Genomic DNA, 16,722 nt, shown 5'->3' on the forward strand with positions numbered 1-16,722 from the left:
CCTTGCCTATGTTGTCACTCGATCTGCCATGGTCTCTCTGAATTCTGAGTATCGTGCGCTGCGTCGCTGCTGCATCGCTGTGAGGTCTGCCTGTGTGACAGCTCACTAGCGATCATTTAGCGATGCACCAGCAATCCTGACCGGGTCGGATCGCTGGTGCATCGCTAAATGTAAAAGGGCCTTAACTCACTATATCATCCATGAAAATTACCACAAATCTACCGATCAGTGAGAAAAAAATATAATTAATGACATTTTCACAGACTGCCGGAGCATTGGTTACCCCGAATGGCAGCATTAGATTTTATATCTGCCCCTCAGGTGTATTGAATGCGGCCTTCCATTCAATCCCTGTTTGCTGTCATCTAGTGCAACCTCTCATTTAATGGTACAATCTCTGCTCCTGCTACTACTATAATCCCTGTTTGCTGTCATCTAGTGCAACCTCTCATTTAATGGTATATAACAGTGCCTACTGAATGTTTGCTAAATTCATTTGCTGCATTGAACTCAATACTTACTGCTGTATAGCCATCGTGGGGCCAGTAGAGATGTTATCAGGTGTAAGGTGTTACTAGCATATGGATGTAGTTAGGCCCTGTGCCTTTGATTGTCTAACATCCCCTGGTGTGCTAGGCAATTGGTAATTTATCCCAAATCAGTTCCCACAATCCCTCTCACCTGTTCCTCTAATCAGTCCTATATATTCAGATGCCTTCTAGGGGGGCACGTGTGCGGGTCAGGCACGTGTCTCTCTGCAGCATAAGTATCACTGCAGCAAAAGTATTGCGAAAATGCAGTTATTACTACGGCAGTTATTCTCGGCAGGAGTCAGGACCCCACACTATATACCTGTCTCTTTTGGGTATGTCTGCTGAGTAAGCCATTCTTATTACTTGGACTTAGCTTTTCTTAACCTATCTTATTTGTTCACCATGTTTACATATGCCCTCACAGTGTTTGCTCCTTTAGTCCTCACTCTCCTTCGCTATCCCCAAACCCCAGCAGCCTCTAACCAAATAATCATCTCCCCTTCACTCTTTCCTTCCCACCTGACCTCCTCTGCTGAACGGCTCCTCAACCTCAAATCTGTCCGAATGAAACATAAAACAAGCTGCCCACTCTCCTTCTCCCATCTGCTCTCCCTTTCTCTGCTTCTCCTCACTGCTGGCGTCATATCTCCCAATCTTAGACCCCCACAGCTCACACCCCCAACTACTTCCCCTTCCTACCGCTCCCTATCTAATAAGAAATACCGCAATCTTTCCAACTTAAAACCTGTGCCATTGACACCCAACCCCCTGCTCCCTCTCTCGGGAGCACTTTGGAATGCCAGCTCCATATGCAATAAGCTCCATGTGATTCATGACCTCTTTCTCTCTCACAATCTTGCCTTCCTTGGCCTCACAGAAACATGGCTGACACCCTCTGACACTGCCTCCCCTGCTGTGCTGTGTTACGGCGGCCTCCACTTTACCCACACTCCTCGCCCTGGCAACAGACACGGTGGAGGAGTGGGTCTTCTCCTTTCTTCCAACTGCACCTTCAACCCAATCCCAATCCCACCTCTTCCCTCCCTAATCCTCCCCTCTTTTGAAGTCCACTTTGTCCGCATCTACTCTCCCTCCAACCTCCAAGTGGCCATCATATACCGACCTCCAGACCTGACCACTGCCTTCATTGACCAATTCTCTACCTGGCTTCTTCATTTTCTTTCAACTGACACCCCACTATCATCATGGGTGACTTCAACATCCCCACTGATACCCTTCAGTCAGCAACCTCAAAACTCCTGTCCATTACTTCATCCTTTGGACTTACTCAGTGGTCCACCTCAGCCACCCACACAGATGGACACACACTAGACCTGGTCTTCACCCGTCTCTGCTCTCTTTCTAACTTCACCACCTCCCCTCTCCCTCTATCTGACCATCATCTACTCACTTTCTCATCCCTGTCCTCCTCACCTGGCACCCATGTCCAGCAACACGCACACCCACAGAAACCTTGCACACCTAGACACCCACGTTCTCTGACTCTATTCTACCACTGGCATCCATATCCTCACTCTATGACACAGACGGTGCCACTGTTTACTACAATGCCACTCTCGCATCAGCTATTGACGCGGTTGCCCCTCTCGTTCATGGCAGAATGCGACGTACCAACAGACAACCCTGACACAATAGCACCACTAAAAAGCTCCGGCAAGTGTCCAGGATTGCAGAGCTCCGCTGGAAGAAAACAAATTTGCAAGATGACTTCACCACATTCAAACAGGCAACACTCGATTTCAAATCTGCCCTCAACTCTGCTAAACAGGCCTACTTCACAACCCTCATATCTTCCCTATCTTACAACCCAAAACAGTTATTCAAAACTTTTAACTCCCTCCTCCACCCACCACTGTCTCCTCCAACCTCGATCATCTCTGCCGAGGACTTTGCCACACACTTCAAGAACAAGATTGACCAAACAAGGCAAATCTTCATCACTCAACCACCACAACCCCTTTGCATGCCAGACCAATGCCCAAACCCCATAACCTCACTCTCCAACATCACTGAAGGGGAGCTTAATCGTCTCTTCTCCAAATCGCACCTCACATCCTGTGCACTCGACCCCATCCATCCCACCTCCTCTCCAACCTCACCTCCACACTTATCCCATCCCTAACCCACCTCTTCAACCTATCACTAACGTCCGGTACCTTCCCTTCTGCTTTCAAGCATGCCACAATCACGCCTATCCTCAAAAAACCAACCCTCGACCCAACCGCTATATCCAGCTATCGCCCAATATCATTGCTTCCATTCGCTTCCAAACTCCTGGAACAGCACTTCCATGCTGAACTTTTTTCCCACCTATCATCTAACTTGCTCTTTGACAATCTACAATCTGGTTTCTGCCCCCATCACTCCACTGAGACAGCCCTGACCAAAATTACTAATGACCTACTTACAGCCAAATCAAATGGACAATACTCTATACTCCTGTTTCTAGACCTGCGTTGATCCAGGGAGCTAGTCTGATTGCCGTATGTGGAGTCGGGAAGGAATTATTTTCCCCAATGTGAAGCTTACTGTTTGCCACATGGGTTTTATTTGCCTTCCTCTGGATCAACATGTTAGGGCAAGTTATGATAGGATATGGGTTGAACTAGATGATCTTAAAGTCTCCCTTCAACCTTAATAACTATGTTACTATGTTACTATGTTAGACCTGTCCTCTGCATTTGACATAGTTGACCACTGTCTTCTACTACAGATCCTCTCCTCCTTCGGCATCAAAGGCCTTGCCCTATCCTGGATCTCCTCATACCATTCCAACCGCACATTCAGCGTCTCCCACTCCCACACCACCTCCTCATCCCACCATCTCTCTGTTGGAGTCCCCCAAGGCTCTGTTTTAAGATCCCTACTCTTCCCAATCTATACACTTGGTCTGGGGCAACTCATAAAGTCCCACAGATTCCACTACCACCTTTATGCTGATGACACTCAGATCTACCTCTCTGGCCCAGACGTCACCTCTCTGCTGTCCAGAATCCCAGAGTGTCAATCAGCCATATCCTCCTTCTTCTCCTCTCGTTTCCTCAAACTCAATGTCGACAAATCTGAACTCATCATCTTTCCTCCATCTCACAGATCTTCCTTACCCAACCAAGCTATAACAATTAATGACATCACACTTTCCCCCGTACCAGAAGTCCGCTGCCTCGGAGTAACCGTTGACTTTGCCCTGTCCTTCAAACCGCACATCCAAGCTCTTTCTACCTCCTGTCGCCTCCAGCTCAAAACTATATCCAGAATCCGTCCTTTCCTCCACCCTCAATCTACTAAAATGCTTGTGCATGCCCTCATCATCTCCCGCCTCAACTACTGCAACATCCTTTTCTGTGGTCTCCCTGCTAACACCCTCGCACCTCTCCAGTCTATCCTTAACTCTGCCGCCCGACTAATTCATCTCTCTCCTCGCTACTCCTCCACTTCGCCCCTCTGCAAATCTCTTCACTGGCTCCCATTCCCTCAGCGTATCCAGTTCAAATTACTAATACTGACCTACAAGGCCATCTACAACCTGCCTCCCCCATATGTCTCTGAACTAATCTCCCGATACCTTCCCTCACGTAATCTCCGGTCTTCCCAAGACCTCCTTCTCTCCTCCACACTTATTCGCTCCTCACCCAACCGCCTCCAAGACTTCTCCCGAATAGCTCCTATTCTCTGAAATTCTTTGCCCCACCAAGTCCGCCTATCAACCACATTTGGATACTTCAAACGGAAACTGAAAACCCACCTCTTCAGGAAAACCTACAGCCTGCAATGACTCCGCTACCTCCTTCTCTCTCACCACTACCGGTGATATCACCTCAGCCAACACCGGAACCGCTGCAACCCCCCAACCTACTGTATCCTTCCCCACCATCCTGTAGAATGTAAGCCCGACAGGGCAGGGTCCTCTCCCCTCTGTATCAGTCTGTCATTGTTAGTTTGTTTACTGTAAGTGATATCTGTAATTTGTATGTAACCCCTTCTCATGTACAGCACCATGGAACAAATTATGCTATATAAATAAATAATAATAATAATAATCACCCTGACGTACACTTATAAGGTTATATTCCCCTCTCACGGTAAGTTTGTAAAACCATTTAGCTGCAGACAATTGGATAAACAGGTCAGGTATAAGGGGTAAAGGATAGGGAAGGTGACCCGTGACTCACAGGCCCAACCCTCCATCCTTCTACCAAACCCCCCACGGTGACTGGAGAGGAGCATGGCCGTATATGAACCTCAGCCGGACTCTGGAAGGGAGGAATTAACCGAGATTTGGGCATTTTAGCTCCTGGTGTGGAGTTGATAGCACAATCATATGCCGCCATATAGTAGACGGCCGGTAACTGGTGAGAATTCCCTCATGTGTGGGGTCTATTTCCCTCCAGAGAAATCACACGTTACATTCCACACATAACACTGTGTAGAGAAGGCGGCGCGGGGTAATTGTGCCAGTAGTGAGGGGCGAATAATGACGGGAATGTCACTGACTGAGGAGAAGCCTCCATGGAGCGTCTTCACTCCGGAGATCATGTGACCCCTGACTCCTCCCCTCCTGTGACCTCATCACAGGTCCTGTGCACAGAGCAGCCATATATGTGGAGTGCGGCTCTGCAGGTTAGTGATGGGCAGTCCGGCTCTTCTTATTATTATTATTTATTTATATAGCACCATTGATTCCATGGTGCTGTACATGAGAAGGGGTTACATACAAATTACAGATATCACTCATAGTAAACAAACTAACAATGACAGACTGATACAGAGGAGAGAGAGGACCCTGCCCTTTCGGGCTGATATGCTACAGGATGGTGGGGAAGGAGACAGTAGGTTGGGGGGTTGCAGCAGTTCCGGTGTTCTTTGAGGTGATATCGCCGGTAGTGGTGAGAGAGAAGGAGGTAGCGGGGTCATTGCAGGCTGTAGGCTTTCTTGAAGAGGTGAGTATTCAGGTTCCGTCAGAAGGATCTAAATGTGGTTGATAGTCGGACTTGTTGGGGCAAAGAATTCCAGAGAATAGGGGCTATTCGGGAGAAGTCTTGGAGGCGGTTGGGTGAGGAGCGAATAAGTGTGGAGGAGAGAAGGAGGTCTTGGGAGGACCGGAGATTACGTGAGGGAAGGTATCGGGAGATTAGTTCAGAGACATATGGAGGAGACAGGTTATAGATGGCCTTGTAGGTCAGTATTAGTAATTTGAACTGGATACACTGAGGGAATGGGAGCCAGTGAAGAGATTTGCAGAGGGGAGAAATGGAGGAGTAGCGAGGAGAGAGATGAATTAGTTGGGCGGCAAAGTTAAGGATGGACTGGAGAGGTGGGAGGGTGTTAGCAGGGAGGCCACAGAAAAGGATGTTGCAGTAGTCGAGGCGGGAGATGATGAGGGCATGCACAAGCATTTTAGTAGATTGAGGGTGGAGGAAAGGACGGATTCTGGATATATTTTTGAGCTGGAGGCGACAGGAGGTAGAAAGAGCTTGGATGTGCGGTTTCCCACTTTTCTCCCTCCTGTCCCTTCACTATAAAGCCTGGGCCTCATTATACAGCTGTACAGGGATCTAGTGAAGGCTTTTCAGCCCTTTCCTCAGACTGTAGCTCCTGGGATCAGGCCCTCACTCCTGTCCCTTCACTATAAAGCCTGGGCCTCATTATACAGCTGTACAGGGGTCTAGTGAAGGCTTGTTAGCCCTTTCCTCAGACTGTAGCTCCTGGGAACAGGCCCTCACTCCTGTCCCTTCACTATAAAGCCTGGGCCTCATTATACAGCTGTACAGGGATCTAGTGAAGGCTTTTCAGCCCTTTCCTCAGACTGTAGCTCCTGGGATCAGGCCCTCACTCCTGTCCCTTCACTATAAAGCCTGGGCCTCATTATACAGCTGTACAGGGGTCTAGTGAAGGCTTTTTAGCCCTTTCCTCAGACTGTAGCTCCTGGGAACAGACCCTCACTCCTGTCCCTTCACTATAAAGCCTGGGCCTCATTATACAGCTGTACAGGGATCTAGTGAAGGCTTTTCAGCCCTTTCCTCAGACTGTAGCTCCTGGGAACAGGCCCTCACTCCTGTCCCTTCACTATAAAGCCTGGGCCTCATTATACAGCTGTACAGGGGTCTAGTGAAGGCTTTTTAGCCCTTTCCTCAGACTGTAGATCCTGGGCACAGGCCCTCACTCCTGTCCCTTCACTATAAAGCCTGGGCCTCATTATACAGCTGTACAGGGGTCTAGTGAAGGCTTTTTAGCTCTTTCCTCAGACTGGAGCTCCTGGGAACAGGCCCTCACTCCTGTCCCTTCACTATAAAGCCTGGCCTCATTATACAGCTGTACAGGGGTCTAGTGAAGGCTTTTCAGCCCTTTCCTCAGACTGTAGCTCCTGGGAACAGGCCCTCACTCCTGTCCCTTCATTATAAAGCCTGGACCTCATTATACAGCTGTACAGGGGTCTAGTGAAGGCTTTTTAGCCCTTTCCTCAGACTGTAGCTCCTGGTCACCATGTGATCTCACCGTAACCCTAACAAGCTAATTAAGGTGTGAAATCTTGGTCAAAATTATCTCAGTACACAAATCTCCAAGGGTGCCCAAAGTTTTGCATCGCCCTTTTTCCTTTTTGCAATTATGAAATTGTAAAAAAGTCTCTTTTTATTTTTATTATTATTTTTGCCTAGAATACAAAGGCCATGTGTCATCTTAGAGGTTCGGCCTTTTAGAGATCATTTCATCTTCATCTTACTACTGCTCACAATAACGGTCATTTTGACCAGGGGCGCCCACACTTTTACATGCCGCTGTCAATGCTTCGTCCCGCTGGTGCTCAATATTTAATAGGGTCTTGCTATTAAACTTAATGAAAAGTTTGGTGAATTTCTTTGAGCTGTTATTACTAGAGATGAGCGAATATCATCGGAGAAGTTGTTATTGGCTAATATCACTTACCGAATAGCTGCATCGGGACCCCGGATCCCTGGAGCGCTCCCGATAATCAGCTGCATGTGTCGCCCTCCATGCAGGTGCTGTGACTATCACACAGCGCGACACACGCAGCTGATTATCGGGAGCGCTCCAGCACACTGAGTCCTGCACACACTGAGGCCCCTGATCATGTGACCCCTGACTCCTCCCCTCCTGTGACCTCATCACAGGTCCTGTGCACAGAGCAGTCATATATGTGGCGGACACTTGCTGGATCTTCTGCTTTCTGGGCCGGTTCCTCCTGTGAGTCCTATTAACCCTTTCGCTCCCTGTATTCTCCTTTCTGACAGGACAATATCTGAATCCTGATAGCGTGACAGGAATTTAAGCAATGTGGAAGGAAAAAATGACAATTTTACTTTTTTCCTCACAAAAATGTGACTTTAGCCCCAAAATTGGCAGCGTAACAAATCCTTATTTCCCCCACTGTAGTTTGTAGACTCCATATACAGATCTCTTAAGTGAGAAAAGAGCTGAATTCCCCACTTAAGTTATTGCATTTTGGAAATTGCCCCCCACTGGGAATTTATCTCCAGGTAAAGGTGTGGCGCCCCTGAGGCTCAGTCGCCACAGATGTACTGCACCTTCTCCTAAGGTGTGGTGCCCCACCAACTAGGTAAGTTGGGAACTCCTTTCCACGCTCCAACACCTGCATGTCACACACAGGATAGTTCAGTAGGTCCACCTAGCAGCTTCAGGCTGGGGGTAGCAGAGCACCCTTCATGAAACCCTGCTTTGTAACAAGAGAGTATAAAAGAGGGGGAAAGTTGAGGATCGTAGGTCAGTCTGACAGGAGGTCTATCGAGAAGGAGTTCAGTTCGGAAGTTAGTTTTGAGTTCAGTTTGAGCTCAGTTTAGAAAGAGTGCTGCAGCTGCCTCAGTGATCTGAGCCAGCTGGCACGGGAAAGAGAAGAGAAGGAGAAAGACGTAGAACTGCAACCTAAGCTTCCATAAGAGAGAGAAGGAACAGCGCGGAATGAAGGAGTAGGAGAACAGAGAGGAGTTGTGGGTTGGAAGAGGAACCCTGCCTATAGGTTCTCAGCACAAGGCTGGGGCCCGGTCCCCGAGGTTGTATGGACACTTCTGGTTCTGCAGCAGACACCGGTGGTGTAGTTGGCTGTAAGTGCACTACTCCCATCTAAGACTTGGGACACAACAGCAACTGGATAGAGAGCCAGGACTTCTGAGAAGGGAGTCCCCGATAAGAGGCTACCGCTGTCTGTCATACAAGTGAGGTTCTAGGAACATCTGACAGGAGGAATTCCAGAGAACTACGGTACTGGAGTTCTTCACACTAAAAGCCGCAATAGAGGAGTCGTTCAGGAAAGGCACATCTTGGCGGAGTGTTGGAGAGGAGAACTCTGACTTGCCCGGGATGTTGATTGAGTCTCTACCCCGGAGGACACGGCACGGAGGCAGGCACCAGTGGGTACCACGAACTGTGAGTAAAGCGTTGAAACTGCAAGCTCTGGTGTCCTCCATTCATTCGTCGCTAACACCTCCAGCAACGCTACATCTGGGTAACAGCATCTATACCATTCTGCGCCTCTCCTTATCCATTGCACCTACACTGCCCTGGGACTACAGCTCCACCTGTGGGGAGCTATACCATCTTTGCTGCACCACACCATCAGTCCCCGCGGATCTGCATGCAGCATTGGCTTAACATCTCCCTTGCCAAACACCATGGGTGGCGTCACAAACTATTCAAATAAGCTTTAACACCATTAACACCACCGCCATTAATATTGGGCGCCCAGGGCCATGGACCGGGTCACTGCTGCTGTGACACATTCCCCCTTACACCGGCCCGCTACCGGGTACCCCACAGCCCTGGGAGGGTGACCCAAAGGCACAATTTTGTCTCCATGGGGGTTGTGCTCACAGCCCAACATCATGTGGCCCTCCAAAGAAATGCCACCCCACACCATTACTGACCACTGCCAAACCGGTCATGCTGAAGGATGTTGCAGGCAGCAGATCGCTCTCCATGGCGTCTCCAGACTCTGTCACGTCTGTCACATGTGCTCAGTGTGAACCTGCTTTCATCTGTGAAGAGCACAGGGCGCCAGTGGTGAATTTGCTGATCCTGGTGCTCTGTGACAAATGCTAAGTGTCCTGTACGGTGTTGGGCTGTGCGCGCAACCCCCATCTGTGGACGTCGGGACCTCAGATCATCCTAATGGAGTCAGTTTTTAACCGTTTGTGCAGACACATGAAACTTTGTGGCCTGCTGAAGATCATTTTGCAGGGCTCTGGCAGTGCTCCTCCTGTTCCTCCTTGCACAAAGTTGGAGGTAGTGGTCCTGCTGCTGGGTTGTTGCCCTCATACAGCCCCCTCCACATCTCCTGGTGTACTGGCCTGTCTCCTGGTAGCACCTCCAGCCTCTGGACACTGCGCTGACAGACACAGCAAACCTTCTTGCCACAGCTTGCATTGATGTGCCATCCTGGATGAGCTGCACTACCTGAGCCACTTGTGTGGGTTGTAGAGTTCGTGTCATGTTACCACGAGTGTGAAAGCACAACCAACATTCAAAAGTGACCAAAACATCAGCCAGAAAGCATTGGTACTGAGATGTGGTCTGTGGTCCCCACCTGCAGAACCACTCCTTTATTGAGGGTGTCTTGATAATTGCTAATAATTTCCGTCTGTTGTCTATTCCATTTGCACAACAGCATGTGAAATTGATGGTCAATCAGTGTTGCTTCCTAAGTGGACAGTTTGATTTCACAGAAGTTTGATTTACTTGGAGTTATATTCTGTTGTTTAAGTGTCCCCTTTATTTTTTTGAACAGTGTATATAGATGGAGAGATTTTTTTTTTCTTTACATTGGAGGGTCCAATTCCAGCTATTGCTGTGGGATCTGTGATTTCTATCAACTCCACTGTGTACAGGATAATAGAGTATAATAAAGTAGTTATGGACGTGACGTAACTAACATTGTGCAGTGACTCTGCTTTCCATATAGTGATGGATATTTCTTGTTGCTGAAACTGATTTATTTTCCACTTTAAACCTTTTTTAAACCCCTCTGATCAGTGCGGCCATACAACATATAAGCCTCTGATGGCTCCGGTGATGCCCTGTACTACTGTAGTGCCGTGTATCATCACTGCCTGTCAGTGTAATACTAACGGCCCCATACACATGAGATCAGAGTTGGCTGAACGGTCATTTGGCAGACGGCGCTCTCTCCCGACTCCCCCATACACACAAATATTCCAGCTTTCCTGTGGTCTGTATGAGAGAGTCGCCTCCAGACTCCTCTAGAGGAGGATTATCTACAGGAAGAACAGACGGATTATCCTCTGAAATTCAGGATGCCGGATCCTTCTCTGCCCTGACATCATCTGTTGGGAGGCCCCCAAATACATTATATGGTCGGCCAAACCCCCCGAAATCAGAGCTTTCATGGAACTTTAGTCTAATGTGTATGGGGCGTTATAAGGTAACTTATTGGACGCTGCCTCTGGCCCGGCCTAATAGACCTTCATACATTGCAGCCCAGACACCATTATTAGGCATGTAAGTATCGGAGTAACTAGGCCGCCCCATACTATCGAGTACTTGGAGGCGGGGGGCATTCAGCCGGACTCTGTCACACCTTCTTAGATGTCATGTTTGCTTTTCAGGGTTTTTGCGGTGTACATCTATGTTCTGGGGCCCAAAAAGATTAATTTATTTTTAATAAATATTTAACATGTTAAAAATTATACAATGTGTCTTCTGCTTTTTGCATATTTTTTTCTTCTTACAAGAATTGTTGGAGCCAATTTTCTTTAGAAACATTTTAATTTTTCTGGAGTTTTTCTTGTAATATAGGAAAGCCTAAGGCCAGAAATAAACCCCATAAATCACTGTACATGGAGACTTTGGGGTCAGATCATTTCTGTCCGTTGTGTTTGTGGAAACAAAAAATCTTTTCTAAAAGCCTCAAACTTCTGTGTGTGACTCAGAGCTGAGATCTAACGTGATAGAAGATTCCAGTGCTGGGAAGACGGGAAACCTTCATATAGACGGCCGGTGGGGATGGAGGCTGTGACCGACTCTGGCCAAATCTGTCTCTAGAGCCGCAGTAGGAGATGAAGATGTCGTCCTCATCATGAAGGAGTTATTTCTCATTTCACGTGTAATGAATATCTCCTGCAGTATTGCTAATGCCGATTCCAGTGTCGGCAATGAGACGAGAATTAGCGTTATGGAAGATGAGTCTATGAAGAACGTGTTCAGCTGCCGACTCCGAGGAGGAAACTGCTTGTTGTCTGTGGCCTAAATATATAGGTTTTATTAGTAGATGTCAGTAAAATAATAAATCTCCTCATATGTTTCCCTTATTGTCTCCAGTAATTGTTTTATTACACCGGATTCTTATGATGTTACATCGGATCATCTTCTCATTCAGGTCTCTACAATATCGGATCCTCTCAGTGAAGATCTTCTACAGAAGAGAATTCTCCTGATTTACCCATCAAGGATGGATATGGACAGAGGCAAGATGGCGGAGAGGATGTTACACCTCACCCTAGAGATCCTCTTCCGTCTCACTGGAGAGGTGAGAGATTCTGATGACGTCACATTACATCATTCTTATCTATGGGAATAACAGATGGACAGAACTGGAGAGGTGAGGACTCTGGAAATGTCTGTAGTGAGATTTATTAATGTGTCTCTCCATTACCAGGATTACACAGTGGTGAAGAAGACCTCTAGTGATCGCTGTCAGGACCCTGTGTCTGAGGGATGGGGAAGACCCCTGAGCCCAATCACGGGGCCTCCACCTCACCCCCTGATCCATGAGGACATCAATGACCAGAAGATCCTAGAACTCATCTACAAGATGATTGAGCTGCTGACTGGAGAGGTGACACTGCTGGGAATGCTGGGACATTATACAGTAACACTATGAAGGGATCGGGGGGATGACGGTATCATTGTATGTGTCAGGTTCCTATAAGGTGTCAGGATGTCGCTGTCTATTTCTCCATGGAGGAGTGGGAGTATTTAGAAGGACACAGAGATCTGTACAAGAACGTCATAATGGAGGTTCCCCAGCCCCTCACATCACCAGGTAATAGACAGGACTAAATACACACGGCCTATAATTATCTGTATGTAGAGAATGAATTCAGTCCCTGTATGTGTTTCCTCCAGATCTATCCAGTAAGAGGACAACACCAGAGAGATGTCCCCGTCCTCTTCTTCCACAGGACTGTAACCAAGAAGATCCCAGTGCTCCTCAGGATCATCAGGTAGATGGAGAGAAGGTGTCAGGAGATCTCCCCTATGATGTGTAGACGGCTGTGAAGGTCTTGTGCTCAGTCTTGTTTTATCTCACCATCCTCTTCTCTGAACTTGGTCTCGCTTTTCAATGTTTTTTTTAAATGTGGTGCCCAGAACTGGACACAGTGTTCCAGAAGAGATCTGACCAAGAAGGAGTAGATGAGAATAATTATTTGACGTGATGTAGACTCTATACTTCTCTTAATACATCACAGAACTTGTGTTGGCAGCGGATTACTCACGATTCTCTTCAAGCATGAGACAACAGAACTTGTTTATTCAGAAACAATCAGGAATAGGGATGAGCGAGTATACTCGTTAGGATTCGGTACTCGGCGAGTAATGCGGTACTTGAATCCTGGCGAGTAAATTTCACTACTCGCCTCGCAATATTCGGCACAGCCTGCACAGTCCCTGCACAGCACAGTCCACACACACTCCCGTACAGCCCAGCACAATCCCGCACAGCCCAGCACAGTCCCCGCACGGTACCTGCACAGCCCAGCACAGTCCCGAACAGCCCGGCACAGTCCCTGCACAGTCCTAGCCCATCACACACACACAGCCCATTACTCGCATTTCCCATAGACTTACATTTGACTCGCTACTCGTTGCAAGTACCCAAGTATTAGGAGGTACTCATAACGAGTACAGCGAGTCCGAGTATTTCACTACTCGCTCATCCCTAATCAGGAACAATATATGATAAGCTTAATAGATCAGGAATAAATAATTTGTGCGTCTCTATCTGTGCAGCATCTACAGCAGGCTGCTTCTCTCATACACAGACACAGCAGGAAAACAGGAAATACAGTCACATGAGGTGTGAGCCTCTGCAAGTTTTTTTTTAAAACTTTATAAACAGCATACAAAACTAGCAACTAAACACTCATACACAGGAATGGAGTTGTTGCACTAAACATATTCCAACAACTTGTGTAATGAGAACGGTGGAGATGGCAGGATTAGAGCTGATCATAGATGGGACTTCTCCATCTGTCTGTGACTTTTACAATATTTGTTTCAGGGTGAAGATCTGACCCATATTAATACTACAGAGACATATGTGAGGGGTGATGAGCGGTGTAAAGAGGAGATTCCCATATATGACTACCCAGGTGAGTAGTAACCACTGAATGCAGAGAAGTCACAGATTCCTCTCAGTCACCGGCTGTGGCTGCTTTATCGGTGGTGTAGTCCGGCCGTATCACCATGATCACCATTTTGCCTCCAGACCACATTCTCCACCACCCAAAACTGTTCAAATGACTTTGGGCATTGGAAGCCCTTTTCTATAGAACTTAGAACCTGGAGGATCCATCCACCTCAAAATGCTGACCGTTACCTGCCCAGTTCTGTAACTATAAAGCCAAATGACAGCGTACGTAGAATGTGCTGACAAGATAGAAAATCACTTGAAGAAAAATCTTATGCTGGGCCTGTAAGAGAAAGCGGAGGGTAATGATGCTGTTGGCTTCCTAGAATCCTGAGATCTAATTTCAGGGCTGAAATCTCATCTCCCAAGATCTTGATCCCGAGATCTCCATCTGCGCATGCGCCGCCCCCCCGGCGGTGGCCATGTTAACGGAGTCCACTGCACAGGACATCCAAGGGGCTCTGGCCTTTCATGAAATGTTGACAGAGCCCCCCACAGTGGCAGACACCCGGGCAGCAGCGCCAGGCACTCCAGCAGCACCAAACACTCGCAGCAGCGCACTGCACATCGGACACACTCTCATCCCATCCTGCAGTCTGCAGCATCACCCCACTCCTGCCTCCTCCAGCAGCGACCCTGGGACCCCGCTTCACCACAGTAATAAGATGCATGGATTTTAAGAAGCACCACCATGTTGTTAAAAAAAATTGTTCCTATTTTTCTCCTCAAAATTTGGGGTGCGTCTTATAATCCAAAAAATATGGTAACATGTATTTTATTCTAGTTCTTTTGGTACAGGTTCATTTTGTATGGTAGTTTGATGATGGTGGGATCGGCCTGCCTCACTTATGTGAGTCTGCAACTACCTGGTAGCCTTTTAAATAAGGTCTCCATTACCTCTGCCAAATGCCTGAGATCTAAATTTAAGACACATCAGCTCTGCACTACTATAAAAAGTTCTCTACAAATGTTTAATCTTTCTTCTTGAAACTCATCTGACAGAAAATATTGGCCCTTACGATAGTTTAGATTGCCAAGAGCCACCGAGCCCCATACTCTAATTACCCAGAGAGTTTTCACCAGGATAATAGGAAACAAATGGACCTTACAAATTATTTCCCAATGTCTCTTAGAATCATAGAATCATAGAATCGTAGAGTTGGAAGGGACCTCCTGGGCCATCTGGTCCAACCCCCTGCTCAAAGCAGGATTCGCTAAATCATCCCAGTTAGATGTCTGTCCAGCCTCTGTTTGAAGACTTCCATTGAAGGAGAACTCACCACTTCTCGTGGCAGCCTGTTCCACTCATTGATCACTCTAACTGTCAAAAAGTTTTTTCTAATATCTAATCTGTGTCTCCTCCCATTCAGCTTCATCCCATTGCTTCTAGTCTTTCCTTGTGCAAATGAGAATAAAGTTGATCCTTCTACAATGTGACAGCCCTTTAGATATTTGTAGACAGCTATTAAGTCTCCTCTCAGTCTTCTCTTTTGCAAACTAAACATTCCCAAATCCTGCAACCTTTCCTCATAAGACAGGGTTTGCAGACCGGTCACCATTCTGGTCGCTCTTTTCTGAACTTGCTCCAGTTTGTTGATGTCTTTTTTAAAATGTGGTGCCCAAAATTGGACACAATATTCCAGATGAGGTCTGACCAAAGAGGAGTAGAGGGAAATAATTACTTCACGTGATCTAGACTGTATGCTTCTGTTAATACATCCTAGAATTGCATTTGCCTTTTTTGCTGCTGCATCACACTGTTGACTCATATTCAGTCTGTGATCTATTAGTATACCCAAGTCTTTTTCACATGTGCTGTCACTTAGCCCTATTCCTCCCATTCTATATATGCTTTTTTCATTTTTATTGCCCAGATGTAGTACTTTGCATTTCTCCCTGTTAAAAACCATTCTGTTAGTTGCTGCCCACTTCTCCAGTTTATTTAAATCTTTTTGAATCCTCTCTCTCTTCTCTAGTATTAGCTATCCCTCCTAGCTTTGTGTCATCAGCAAATTTAATCAGTTTACCCTCAATTCCTTCATCTAAATCGTTGATAAAGATGTTGAACAATACAGGGCCCAGGACAGAGCCCTGTGGTACCCCACTTGAGACATTCTTCCAACTGGATGTGCAGCCATTTACGACCACTCTTTGGGTCCGATCACTAAGCCAGTTATGAATCCACCTAACAGTTGCCTTGTCCATTCCATACTTAGTCATTTTTTCAATAAGGATTGTATGAGAGACTTTGTCAAATGCTTTGCTGAAGTCAAGATATACTATATCTACAGCATTTCCTTGATCCACCCAATCAGTAATACCATCATAGAAGGAAATTAAATTAGTCTGACATGACTTATTAGTTACAAACCCATGCTGACTCTGTTTAATCACTTCATTCTTATCCAGGTATTGACATACATGTTGTTTAATAATTTGTTCAAAGATCTTTCCTGGTATAGAAGTCAGACTCACCGGCCTATAGTTGCCTGGGTCCACCTTCTTCCCCTTTTTGAAGATAGGAACAACATTTGCTCTTCTCCAGTCTTCTGGCACTTCTCCTGTTCTCCAAGAATTTTCAAAGATTATGGAGAGGGGTTCAAAAATTTCTTCTGCTATCTCCTTCAGTACTCTGGGGTGTAATTCATCTGGACCTGGAGACTTGAATACATTTAGGTTAGCTAAGTGTTTCCTCACTATCTTTCTGTTTATAGATATCCTGGATTCTTCTATTCCCTTAATAGGACAGTGAATAACAGTTGATGTTAC

At 46.8% G+C, this 16,722-nt stretch overlaps 1 protein-coding gene across 1 annotated transcript in view; it reads left to right on the forward strand.

Moving 5' to 3' along the window:
- LOC141074073 (oocyte zinc finger protein XlCOF29-like) overlaps positions 1 to 12,602 on the forward strand; it is a 32,074-nt gene extending 19,472 nt beyond the window's left edge. Inside the window, exons 2-3 of the mRNA XM_073561590.1 lie at positions 12,199 to 12,378; positions 12,462 to 12,602. Coding sequence (XP_073417691.1) covers positions 12,199 to 12,378; positions 12,462 to 12,602 — 321 coding nt within the window. The remainder of the gene's footprint in view (positions 1 to 12,198; positions 12,379 to 12,461) is intronic.
- Positions 12,603 to 16,722: the final 4,120 nt, after the last annotated feature.

The sequence above is a fragment of the Dendrobates tinctorius genome, unplaced genomic scaffold (genome assembly GCF_039654945.1).
Source record: "Dendrobates tinctorius isolate UK_male_01 unplaced genomic scaffold, ASM3965494v1 ptg000322l, whole genome shotgun sequence".
In the NCBI taxonomy this organism is placed as follows: domain Eukaryota; kingdom Metazoa; phylum Chordata; class Amphibia; order Anura; family Dendrobatidae; genus Dendrobates; species Dendrobates tinctorius.